The sequence below is a fragment of the Petaurus breviceps genome, unplaced genomic scaffold (assembly GCF_028583685.1).
Source record: "Petaurus breviceps papuanus isolate PSGF00001 unplaced genomic scaffold, PetGlider_PUasm1.0 175, whole genome shotgun sequence".
NCBI classification, from domain to species: Eukaryota; Metazoa; Chordata; class Mammalia; order Diprotodontia; family Petauridae; genus Petaurus; species Petaurus breviceps.
The window spans coordinates 12170005-12183731 of record NW_027185764.1 but is presented as its reverse complement, the minus strand read 5'-3'; the positions used below and the strand labels follow the sequence as shown (position 1 = coordinate 12183731).

At 34.8% G+C, this 13727-nt stretch overlaps 1 protein-coding gene across 1 annotated transcript in view; it reads left to right on the top strand.

The window, feature by feature from the left end:
- Positions 1-13727, top strand: part of SDK1 (sidekick cell adhesion molecule 1) — a 1154843-nt gene that overhangs the window by 398373 nt on the left and 742743 nt on the right. The window contains exons 6-7 of the mRNA XM_069084769.1: positions 7877-7983; positions 12523-12670. Coding sequence (XP_068940870.1) covers positions 7877-7983; positions 12523-12670 — 255 coding nt within the window. The remainder of the gene's footprint in view (positions 1-7876; positions 7984-12522; positions 12671-13727) is intronic.

The window sequence follows — 13727 nt, the reverse complement described above, 5'->3', positions numbered from 1 at the left end:
ATAGATAGATAGATAGATAGATAGATAGATAGATAGATAGATAGATATTGTTTGTTTGTTTGTTTGTGTTTTGTCCTTGTCTTTTAATGTAGGTGCTACTATGTACTCTTCTGTAAGTACTGTGAAGTACTATACTCTCTGGACATTTTGAAGCTCAAAGTCTTCTCCCTACCAAAGGTCAAAAGGAGGAGGGTGAGGCGTAGGCTCAGGCTAAAATCCTCTCCTCTCTCTCTCTCTCTCTCTCTCTCTCTCTCTCTCTCTCTCTCTCTCTCTCTCTCTCTCTCTCTCTCTCTCTGTCTCTCTATGTCTCTGTCTCTCTGTCTCTTTGTCTCTCTGTTTCTCTCTGTCCCTCCTCCTTTGGTGTTAGCCAGGAAATCTCTCTTGGTTCACCTCACGATGGAATCTTAAAATACACGTAGCCTGATACAGTCCCCAGAGGACGTGACCATATTTCTCAGCCAATCAAAGCAGATTGGCTATAGCACCTAGGGAAGTGTGCAGGCCTTGTCTGTGTGAACAGTTGAGGTGTAGTCTCCAGTGATAAAAGTATGGAGGCTATAGAATCTTATTACATCTTTTAGTTGGAGTAGAATGATTTGATTAATTTTTCTCAATCAGACCCATTCTTAACCAAGATATATGCTAGCTGTATGGGCAGGTAGGTGGCACCCTAATACACAGAGCGCTGGCCCTGGAGTCAGGAAGACTCATTTTCCTGAGTTCAAATCTGGCCTCAGACACTTACTAGCTGTGTGAGCCTGGGTGACTCACTTCACCCTGTTTTCCTCAGTTTCCTTATCTGTCAAATGAACTGGAGTAGGAAATGGCAAACCACTCCAAGAAAACCCCAAATGGGGTCATGAAGAATCCGATGGATGTTACTAAAACAACCAATACCTGAAATGACAAGAGTACACAAAGTGACCTGGAAGGGAAAATAGTACCAACAAGGAAAACCAGGAAAAGCCCAATGATGGGGATTTATTGTTGAGAACATAAAGAAATTATTATCCCTTCTCTGCTCACATGGAGACAGGATGAGGATACATCTCCAGCTCCTCTTTGTCGCCCCATTCACACAGTTTCCTACTGTGTTATCAATTATTCCTTCATAGAGAATCATGGGATTTAGGTCCTTATGTGTTCATTTGTCTTTTCTGATTCTTTAAATTCCTCTTAAATAGTTAGCACCTTAGGTCTAAAAGGTATGTTTTATACTCAATCCCATTTTGTTCTTTTTTATTGTTCTGCCTTATTTATTTTTTCTTTAAAAAACCAGGGTGTGCACATGATAATATCTATTTTATTACTTAGTCTTGTTTAAAAATAACTGAATCACTTAACACCAATTGCTTTGCCTTCTCCCCTCCAAAAATAATTCAATTTCTTTACCTTTCTCATAATTTTCCTTTTTGGAAAGTTTTTAAACTTAATATTCTGCTCACCTCTAGGTTGTTGGCAGGGACATTTGGCACTTAGTGACCACTTACTAAATGATTACTGATTGGTGAATTCTTCTTTGTTTAAGGTTTAACTTTTTCCCTTGAATTTTAAGCAAAGTTTTGCATGGTGCTTATTTTTGGTTGCAGATGGAGTTCTTTCGCTTTTCAGAATATTCTTTTGCATTTCCTTTCTCAGTTTCTTTGATGAGCTAGTCATGAATTGCTAGAATTTCTTTTCCTTCATAGCTGAAGATCTTTCTCTTGTCTGTTAGTCAAATATGTTGTTTGTTGTTGAAATTATGAAATTTAATCCTGACATGTTTTATAGTTTTAGCATGGAGTTTTTCTTTGGAGACCAATTTGTAGATATTATTATTAAATACTGATTATTTATACTCAAGAGGTCTAGACAGATTTATCCTATTAATTCTTATGATATGGTATTTATAATTCTTTAATAGTTTATTATTTTTATTTTTCACATAAGAATTATTTCTCACTCATTCTAAGCACCCCCAACTGAACAAATTAAAAAGAAAGCTTTCACTATGTAGCCGGTATACTTTAGCAAAATGACATGTAAGTTATATTCAGAAATGTCTATCTCATTCAGCTTTCAACCTCTCTAGCAGGAAGAGAGTGGCATGTTTCATCTTCAATTTTTTGGACTTGTGGCTTATCTTTGCATTCATTTGAGTTTTAAAGTTTTCTGCATAATATTGTCATCCTTAAATATATTATTCTATTTCTTTTCACTTTATTTCACATCTGTTCATAAAGATCTTCCCAATTTCCTCTGAAACTGTCAATCTCATCATTTATTATGGCGTAATAACATTCCAATATTTTTACATAATGCAGTTTGTTTGGTCATTTGAAAATAGGACAGCACCTTTGTTTCCAGGTTTGTTTGTTTGTTTTTTGGTTATTACAAAAGAGCTGCTATAAATGTTTGTTGTTTTTTTTTAAACATACATTGATCCTTTTCCTCACCTTTGATATCTTTGTGGTATAGGCTTAGTAATAGTATCACTAATTGGGTCAAAGGGCATGCATGGTATGGTAACTTTATGGGCATAATTCCAAATTGCTTCCCAGAATAACTGAACCAATTCACAGCTCGGCACCAACCAAGCACTAGAGTGTCTGTTTTCCCACAGCTTTTCATACTTTTACCATTTTCCTCTTTTGTTGTCTTTGTCAGAATGATAGGTTTGAGGTGGAACTTTAAAGATGCTTTAATTTGTCTTTCCCCTATTATTAATGGTTTAATGCATTATTTTCATATGATTATTAATAGCTTGGATTTCTTTCTTTGAAAACTGTTCATCTCCTTTGTCTACTGGAGAATGGTACGTAGTTGGGTTTGTTTTTTAGTTTTCTTTTTTGTTGTTATTTTCAATTCCAAGTTGTTTTCCTCCTTTTCTTCCAATGACATATTACAGAAGGCTAACATTCAGAGTGAGTGAGTGAGTGTGTGCATGTCTGTGTGTGTGTGTGTGGTATCATACAATACATACTTCCATATATCAGTTTTTTTTTCCAGGATGTGGATAGCAATTTTCCTTCATTAAATCCTTTATTAGTTGATTTGGATGTTCATATTACTCAGAATACCTTAGTCATTCACAGTTACTCTCTGAACAATATTGTTATTACCATTTACAATGTTCCCTTGGTTCTTCTTGTTGTACTCTGCATTTCAATGAAGTCCTTCCATTTTCTAAAATTAACTTGCTGATCATTTCTTAAAGCATTGTAGTATTCCATCACAATCACATACCACAACTTTTTTCAGCCATTCCCCAACTGATAAACATCCCCTCAATTTCCACTTCTTTGCTTCCACAAAGAGAACTGTTATAAATATTTTAGAACATAAAGATTATTTTCCTTTTTTCTTGATCACCTTGGGAAATAGATCTAATGGTGGTATCGCTGAGTCAAAGGGTATAAAGCTCTTTATACCCTTACAAAGGGTATAACATATATGTAAAATTCCAAAGTGTTTTCCAAAATGGTACGATTAGTTCCCAATTCTACCAATAGTGTATTATTGTTCCAATTTTCCCACATGCCCTCCAACATTTGTCATTTTCCTCTTCTATCATTTTAGTTAATCTGACACGTCAAAGTTGTTTTGATTTGCATTTCTAATCATTAATTATTTAGATCATTTTTATATGACTGCATATAGCTTTGATTTCTTCTTCTAAAACTGTCCATATCTTTTGACCATTTGGGAATGACTCATATTAGTACATATTTGACTCAATTCTATATGTACTTGAGATATGAGGCCTTTATCTGTTTATAAAAAGTTTCTCCCAACTTTACACTTTACTTCTAATCTTGCCTACATTGGTTTTATTTGTACAAAACCTTTTAATTTAATATCAAAAAATTATCCATTTTAAGTTCACAAATGTTCTCTGACTCTTATTTATTTATAAATTATATTCATATTCTTAAATCTAATAGGTAATCCATTTTATGCTTTCCTAATTCACTATTGATATTCCCTTTGCCTCTAGGTCAGGTATCCATTTTGGTCTTATATTGGTAAATGGAGCATCCTGGTCTACCTATTTTCTACCATATTGCTTTCTTGTTTTCCCAGCAGTGGCTTGCAGTTTATAAGTGTGAATCATTTTCTTAAATATCTAGAATATCTAGAAAAGGTATAACTATCTACCTTTATCAGAGAAACTTGATGTGAATATTTTTAGATATCTTGAGAACTATGATTTACAACATAATTTGTCATTTATCAATTTATTAAACAATTTTCAAGTACCTATTTCATACCAATCAATATGCTAGGCACTGGGGCTATAAAGACCAAAAAAGTCTAAAATTAAATTCCTAAAATCTTATTTTAAAAGTTTTTTTTCCCTCTTTTTAAACTATTTTGGAATTTCTATAAACTTTATTATTGTTAATTCTATAAGCCTTGAATTATCCTCAGAATGTTCGGTTTAACCAAAGATTTTTGATTCATTTCCTTTCATACTATGATTCTTTTTCATTATTTTTTGACCTCCCTTCAAAATATTACTCATTTTTCCTTTTGTCTAAAAATTCTCTGTTTAGGTGTTAGATTTGTATTCAGGTCACACACTACTCCTTCCTCTACTATATAGTGGCCTTTCCCCAATGCCTAGTAGGTTGAGTGTCTGCAGCCTTCCCAGACTGCAGAGGTGACAAGTGCTCAGCCTCAGTTCTCTTTCCAGAATAAATTTTAGGGTGAGAGCATGACCCTCACTACATTTCTCTTCCTATTTCCCTTGTGTGTTGAAGCTCCTTTTCTTCTAGACACCTCTTTGCTACCTGCAGCTTCTACTTCTTCTCCATCCAAATGCTCCCTCCCTCTTTCCTTCACATGGCTGGATAACATCCGTGTCTACAGCCTCTTGTGGAGTATATTTGTGGGAATGTTTGAGTCTGTGCCACTCTTGTGGGGGAATTGGACAAGGCTTCTTCTTCAAGAACTAGCTATGGTTGCTATGGGTTGTGGGGTGATCATGATGAGTGCAAATTATTGCTTGATGTTATTTTATGATTTTTAAACCTTTTATGGGTTTCTTATCTTATGGTTGGAGCTTTAGCTACTCTATTTCTGGGATATATTACTTTTTCTGTGGTTTTTGGTTTTTTGGTTTAGAGAAATATTTGGAGAACAATTACTCTCCCATCTTGGCAATCATATGATACCTGTCAACATTTGGAAGTATGTGGTGTAGTCAATGGTGGTAGCTAGGTGGCTTACTAGATATAGCACCAGGCTTGGAGTCAGGAAGACCTGAGTTCAATTTGATATCAGACACTTATAGCTGTGTGACCCTAGGCAAGTCACTTAATCTTGTTTGCCTCAGTTTCCTCTCTATAATGAGCTGTAGAAGGAAATGGAAAAACACTCCAATATCTTTGCCAAGAAAACCCAAAAATAGGGTGAGGAAGAGTTAAATACAACTGAACAACAAAGGACTAGTCAATATGAAGGTGGGGAAATAGGATGAGGCATTGCATTTACCCATAATGGCAGCAAACACGATACCCTCTAAGCTTTACTAGTTCTTCCTGCCATGTAACCTGCCCCAGCAGATGGGTTGGGAAAGTACTGAGGGTTGTGTGTGAGGGAAGTTTGCCACAAGTTTGGTCATGACTGAAGATGATACCGGAGGCAGTGCAGGCTAGTCAGTAACATATTTTTTTTTTTTTAAGCAATCGGGGTTAAGTAACTTGCTCAAGGTTACACGGCCAGTTATTTCTGGGTGTGGTGCTGAGTATCTGAGCCCGGATTTGATCCAGGTCATCCCAACACTGGAGCCAGTGCTTTTACTCGCTGTGCTACCGGGCCACCCCTAGTCAGTAACATTTCTACTTAGGTAAATTCATTATCATTAAGGGGTGACCATACCTCATAAATTGATCCACCAGAAAAGGCTACTTCATTCCAAGACTTTATTTAGCATACGGAAGAAATTGAAAAGTCATGTCTTGGACATTTGACTCTTGCTAAATCTGACAAATCTCTCTGTGACAATCTCATTTTAAAGGGAGTTCAGAGAGTAATACTAGCACCCTTGAACTCTTGTGGAAACCCATTCACAGTGTCTAAGAAGGGTTATTTTCTGTGAAATAGTTGTTGGCCCAGCAGGCTGTCTGACTTGCTATGCAGGATTCCACATAAGCTACCCATGGGGAATCCTGTTGGATCAAAATTTTGGTGCCATTAGTAACTTGCAGGAGTCTAAAAACAGTCCAGTGCTGAAAATAATCTGTGAGGATTTGTATATCAGAACTGCTGATTTCAAGGGATGTCTAAGCCAAGAATTTGCTTCCTTCAAAGTTGCGCATATGTCTCATTGTACTGGTAGGTGAGAGGCAACTGTACCTAACATTCTGGAGTCTCTAGAGCCTGTGTTCTGAGCAGAGTTTAACATGGCAGTTGGATTTCACATAGGCAGCCACAGGCAGGTCGTTTGAAAGCCACGCATTCTGTTATATGTAGAACTATTACTGGGATGGAGAAAAAGAACTAGACTTGAAGGCACCAAAATTGAAGGGGTACAAAAACTTTCCTTGAAGTTACCTCCTAGTTTCATCTTGCTCTTTGTCTGGCAGCAGCCTTCCCAAAATTGTCCTCATAGTATCATGGGGACTCCTTCAAAGATTTCCATTCTCTCAGGGTCTTCCATCTTCCTCATCATAGGGCAATATTCTCAGGTCTCCCTTCATGGCAGAGTACTGGGATCCCTTCTCCTCATCATATCACTGATTTGAAAGTGAGGTTAGTGCTGCTTGCCTCAGCCACCATTTTGTATTACTTATCCTGTACATTGAACACGTTCTTTACTGCTCTGGTTGTATTCCAACTAATAGAGAACCAGTTTGTGAGAATGGTTAGGCAAATATACTCAGGGAAATGGGAACTTTTTTGGGATTAGTAGAGGTTGCTCAGACTGTAAAATTAATTTTTGGAATAGAGATTCAAACCTGGGGGTCAGTATCACATCGGGAGGAATGCATCAGGGGGCCAAAAAGCTAAGCATTTGCCTGGCTTAATCTCTCTCCTCAAATTTGCAATCCTTTTACTCTAAATGCTATTTTTTTGTGACTTTCCCTATCAAGATCCCTTGAAGTATCAGTATGGTAAGCAGCAGAATCTGCCACCCTACTTTCTGACTCTTCCTGACCCCATCAGACTGTGGATTCCTTACAAGGACCTCAGACTGCCCACTTTATAATCTTTATTATTGTTTTTGGTTAAGTTTGAACTGAGAAAACTTATTACCTTTGTTAATCTGGAGTCAATTAATCTAAGAATAAGCTCAATTTTAAAACCAGCAACTGAACAAAATCTAGAATTTAAGAGGAAATAAATGCTTTTGTATAAAAATGTAATCAGAATAAATTAAATAAATAAATAAAGAGAGAATTAATACAAATGTGTGCCATTTATAAGATTGGATTGGTGAAACATATATGAAAGTATATTTACAAACATTCAGAAATTTTATTTTATTGGAAAAATACATAATAAAGTATGTTGAAGAAGCAGAAAGGGAAACTTTTACCCCAGACAAACTTGAAATTGTGACATGCAGTAATGTTGGGATACAAAATTTATTTAATTTTACAATATCTCTTATGTTTTCTATTGGTGTATTTTTGTGAATTTTTTCTTAACTTGCTTGTAAATTTTTAGCTGTTTTAAGAATTTTTTGTCAATGTTTTGGTGTCCAAGGAAATAGAGACACTCTGGTTTGCCACAGACTCACGACTGGGAATTCTTTTCCTACTGATAGCCCTTACTTTCTCAGTTTAATTATAGATACCAATTAAGCAATATGTCAACAAGAAAATATTTTTTGAATGTTTTCTGTGCCATCACTCTGTTAGAATTAATTGTTTTTTTGTTTATCCCATAGGTACATTATTCCATCTTTAGAGAGGACTGATGCTGGGTTTTACCGATGTGTGGTACGCAACAGAATGGGAGCACTCTTGCAACGAAAATCTGAAGTTCAAGTTGCATGTATGTGTACATTTGAAAGGTCCTCAAATGTTAACTGACATGAATAAATAGACTATTAAACACAAATCAAAACTAATTTTTACTGATTTCATAAACTGAAATTTTTATCATTGATTCATGTAATTAAACATTTCAATGGCAAGTGATTTTTTTTTTTACTTCAAAATAACATTTAAGTAGAAGTACTTTAGATTAATTGTTTTAACCAGTGGTCAACTTAGTTGGTTAGAGTGTGATATTAATAAGATACATTCATGCTCATATTACTTGAGAACATTTCTTAGCTTTCTCCTCAAAGAAAAAATATAAAGAAATGATTTAAATATATTTTGATAGAATAACACCAATTTGTAATCATCACACTAGACTGATTCTTTAGTTACTTAATCTTGGATGTATAAAAACTCAAGCCTGAACATTGGGAGGTTGTCTTATCTCAATGTGTGGTATGGGCAAGTTTCTTCCCTTCTCTGAATCTGTGAGCACAAGCAAGTTGGAATATTTCTTGTTTTTTTTTCTTCTTGTTGTTGGAGTTCAATTTCCTAGGCTCAGGCTAAATTGTAAACATCTGAAGCATTTATATCCTTTGAGCCTTGATAATTCACAGCTGTGCTCAGTCAAGTAGGTTTTGTGCCTTCTGGCTCTCAGCAAATCAGGGACCTGGTCTTTGTTATATAATCTGGGAGGTTGATATTTTGCTTGGTTCATGAGAAGGATCTTTTGATTTCCTGGTAGCTGTATTTTTAGAGCCCTCCTACTGCTTAGATGTCTCTGCTCCCTTGATCCAGTGATGTGTGTAAACTGTATAGCAATATTGCTATGTTCAGACAGCTGGAGACCTGTCTGTTGATTTTTGTGCTAATTTCTCTGCTTCTGTTTTCTCTTCATTCAAGGTGTTGACCTTTCCCCTGAATGGTGAATGTAATTAAAATAGGATTGTTAGCCCCTTTTTGAGTAGTCTTTACCTTTAAAAGCAGACCAAAGAACCTATGCTATCAAGCCATCCTGGGTGCACTAGGGTGTTTGCTGATATAGGGTAACAATTTATTTGTTCCAGTAAGATTTTGGGATAGATGATCCCTAAGTAACATTTGGAGCTCTGAAAGTACAAGCTCATGAGCCTTCTTGCACAGTGAGAAAAACACTGACTCTGGAGTTAAAGGATGTAGCTTTAAATTTCCTCTCTGCTACTTGTTCCCTGTGTTATCCTGGGCACATCATTGAATCTCTTTGGGCCTCATTTTCCTCTTCTCCACCACAAGTGATTTTAAGTAGATAATCTGTGATTCCTTCCAGCTCTAAATCCATGGTCCTATAAAATCATGGTTATTACAGATCATGGTATAAATGATATTAATGTGGCAGAAAATCAGCTAATTCTTTATTAGGAAAATCCATTTGAAAGAAAATTAATTTCCTGAGGAATTGCTACATCAGGAATCAAAATGCATAGGGCTTTATTTTAATGTACTTAGGATAGTATAAATAGCATTGTAATGTAAAAAATTAAAACACTTTCCCTAATATGAATATGTATGGAAATTCTTTAAAATAGACTGACTTCTTTCATCTACTAATTTATTTATAACCTCTGTTTGCCTCAGTTTTCTTTTCTGTATAATAGGGACAGTAATATCACCTACCTCCCAACATTTGTTGTGAGGATAAAGTGGGATAATATATATAAAGCACTTAACAGAGTGCCTGGACATAGTAAATGCAATATAAATGTTTGTTATTACTATTATAATAAAAAAATACCACCAAAATGCAAGAAAATAAAATGAAAATTATTTTTGAAACTTTCTTGGTTCTTGAATTATAAAGGACCTTATGAAATAAGCTCATATTCTAATCAGTGATGTTATTTGATCACCTATCAGATATTAGGACCCCAGATCTGAGGTCTGTGATTTTCAATGCTACTAATGTAAAATAAATACTATTCCTTCCTACTTCCAAATCCACCCTGCTCCCACAAGAAAAAAAAATCTGTTTGGAAAGGGGAAATAACCCAACAACCTCCCATGATTACAAACCACTGAATCAGGTACTCATTCAAAAATGTTGTTTAATTTTACAATCACAAAGAAGGCTTAACATTTTTTGAATTATGAAGGTCATTTGAGACACTCAACTGTTGTTAGTGAGTAGTTAAGTAATTGAAAAATGTAATTATAAACAAAAAGGCAGTTAAATACCCCTAAACACATCTGAACAAGTTAACTGGCTGAAAATTCATTAGTGTGCCCGAAATCCTATTTTATAAAACTATGCTTTGGTCTTTCTCTTGCTTAATTATTTATATCACTTTTTACTCTTTGATCTCTAGCCATTATAATTTCATGTGCTTCTTTATTTTCCAGCCTCTGCCTTTGCTTTCAGATTTCACTGTAGTTTGAGATAAACGTTCAAAAGGGCTTTATTTTGTCAATTCATTTAAATTTGACAAGTATTGATTAAATGCCTACTGTGTGTAAAGCGTTGTGGTAAATACAAATTAGTAGCTTTTTAAAAAAATCTTTATTACATTAGTATTTTTTAAAGCTTCTTGTCATAAGGAATTCTTTTGTTTTTCTGAATCACAAAAACTATAGCTAATTGAAATCTGTTGCCTAATTCTAAAATTTATGTGTTATGGGCACACAACCCTGGCACATGATATGTATGTAATTATGTATGTATAGCATCATGCAATACATGTTATGTATGATAGCATCATACAGCATAACTAAACTTTAAATTATCAAAATGAATAAAATACCTTAAAATCTCATAAATAAATGAAGAAAGTAATGCATTATATTCTCCTAGTTCTGGATGTTTCTCCTGTGACCCTAGCTACTTGAATTTTTTTCTAGCCAAGTGGTAGATCAGAACAGCATATAATTATTGCTAATTATGGTTAAAATACTTAGGAGAGGGTGAACAAAAGGAGAAATACCCAGAAGAGTAATATTTAAGAAAGTTGTAGAAGTAAAAAAAAAAAGATGAGGAAGGAGATTATGCACAGAATCTAAGAGTAAGGAGGCCCTTTGAGGCTAACGTGTTCCATTCATATCTGATATTGGGAATGTTGTAGTGGATGTTTTACATGTGTCCATCCACCCTTTGTTTGAGATCTCTAGTTAAGGGGAGGCCATTTCCTTCCAAGGAAACCTGTTTTATTTTGGGGTTGCTTTAGTTATTATATTGACATCCAGTGGAAATCAGCTTCTCTGAAACTTGTACCCATTGTTTCTAATTTTGGTCTTTCAGTATAGTCAAAACAAGTCAGATTTAATGCCCTCCCTAAGTCTGCTCTTGTCCAAGATAAATACAGTACCTCCAATTACTTCAGGAGACAAATAGAAATCATATGATTTGATTTAAAAATAGTAACCCATTCAGTCAATAACCATTTATTAAATACTTATTAGGAACCAGGCACTATGCTAAGCTCTGAGGATAGAAGAGTCAAATGAAAGTCTTTACCCTTTAGGAGCTCACAATCTAATGGGCAAGACAACATACAAAGAGATATATACAAACAAATTTCAATTAATAATTAATTGAGGGAAAGCACTAGAACTAAGAGAGATTGGGACAGAGTTCTTGTAGTAGGTGGGATTTTATTTGAGTCTTGAAGGAATGCTGGAAAGTAGGAGATAAAGATGAGGAGAAAGGACATTGACAGCCTGAGATAATATCTGGAGCCTAGTCTAGTAGAATAAAAGTCCCTTGAGGGCAGATATCTTTTGGTTTTGTGTCCCCATCCCTGAGTACAACACCTTGTATCTATTATATCTAGTAGCCACTTGATAACTGTTTATTGGATTGAATTATATTGAACAGAATAATGATGTGGTTTCATGTCTGGTCACTGTTTTTATCTCTTTATGTTCTTCAGTTTGTCTTTCTTAAATGTGGTCTCCGAAACTCAAACACAGTACTCTAGATGTGGTCTGACCAAAGCAATATACATTGAAACTATGAATCAAGTAAAGTAACATGCTTCAATCTAAAGTTGTCTTATCCTTCTACCAATATTTGGCATGAGAATGGATGATTTCCTCACTTAAGATCAATTTATTCAAATAGTAATGATTATAATAAAGCTCACATTAAGTATTACTTTAAAGGAAGAATGGCTATAAAGATTTGGATGCCAGGAACTCATCTAAATAAAAAGATAAAATGTGTAAATATATTTTATAGTTTTAAGTTTAAAAGTCTCTGTGGTATCTTTGACTGGAGGCAATGATGTTTCTTAAATTCAATTGAATGTCATCAATGGTGTATTTATGGCTTGAAAATATTTCATTTTATCTTTCTAGTAAGACAAAGACCATGCAGTTCTGCTGATTAGTATTTCTTGGGTGCATTGGAGACATTGGCCTTGCCTTATGCTTCACTTCACAATTGAAATCTGCATTAATTATCAGTACCAGGCAGCCTTATCGCATAATTGCCAATGATTTTTCCATAAAATATAATTATTTTCTTCTCTGACCACTTAAAAATTTCTGAATTTTCAAGGTGTAAATTTTTTTCCTGCAGATATGGGAAATTTCATGGATGCAGACCAGAGAAAAGCTGTATTTCAAGGACATGCTGCAGTTCTAAACTTACCTCACATCGTAAGCTATCCCAGACCACAAGTGACTTGGTTTAGAGATGGGCACAAGATCATTCCAAGCAGCAGAATGTAAGTTGGTTTAAAGTTGAAATGAATTAAAGATTTGAAATATGGCTAATTATACTTGATGCCACAGCTTACCTATTAAGTATAGTAAGCTTCAATGAGAATAATGTACTCTGGATCAATTTCAGATAAATAGCTACTTTGGACTGACTCTGAAATTCTCAAAAATGTAACAGACAATTCTTGTAATTCTCATGTCCACTCTACAGTAGAAAGTCCACTTGCTTCTTGCTCTTTATGTTATACTCTTGAAAAGTGAGTCCACCCCCACTTGTCTTTAGCTCTAAGTACTAATTTAACGAGTTATTGTATTTATTTATAAGTGGCATTTAAAAAAAATGAGCTATGTTTTATAGGACTTTCTCTAACAATAAAAGAGTAATTACCTTATTTCTCTTTATCCTTTTATCCTACCCTGACAGCTTTGTTTCCTTTGGTTTGATTAGTAGTTCACTCATTCATTGTAAAATACTTGCTTTGTGATTAGTTAAGCATTATTTCAAGGTGTTCTTGCTTACCCCTCTCTCTCCCTGCCTTCCAATCCTCATCCTGGATATTTAATTAATGCCAAGTAAAGTTTCTTCATGTAGAACTAAAAAGAAGGTTGAGAATGTACTTCATATACAGATATTTTGTAGTGTCATTTAAAGAAAATGCTCAGAGATAAATATTTCTGAAAGAATCATAAAATGATATGAGCTCGGGCTAAAAGTTAAATATCTGTGTCATTGGGAGGTTCCACTCAGATAAAATTCATAATGAAAAAAGCTCTTTTTTCCTCTTTTCTTTCCATATGTATGACAATAGGAATCAAGTGTAATTTTCAAAGCCAATGTAGGGACCATATGCATCTATCTCTCTGCTTGCATACTGTACGTGTCTCACTCCACATCCCTCATCCAATAGTTTTCTACACCAAACCATAATGGTCCCTGCATTGGACTGGTTGCTTTTGACAGCTAACACATTTCTGAGCCTGTTGAGAAGTACATTTCTAGTTTTAGCTTTTTTAAAAAATGGAAGGAATTGCAAGTGTGTAATGGTAGCTACTGTCACTAAT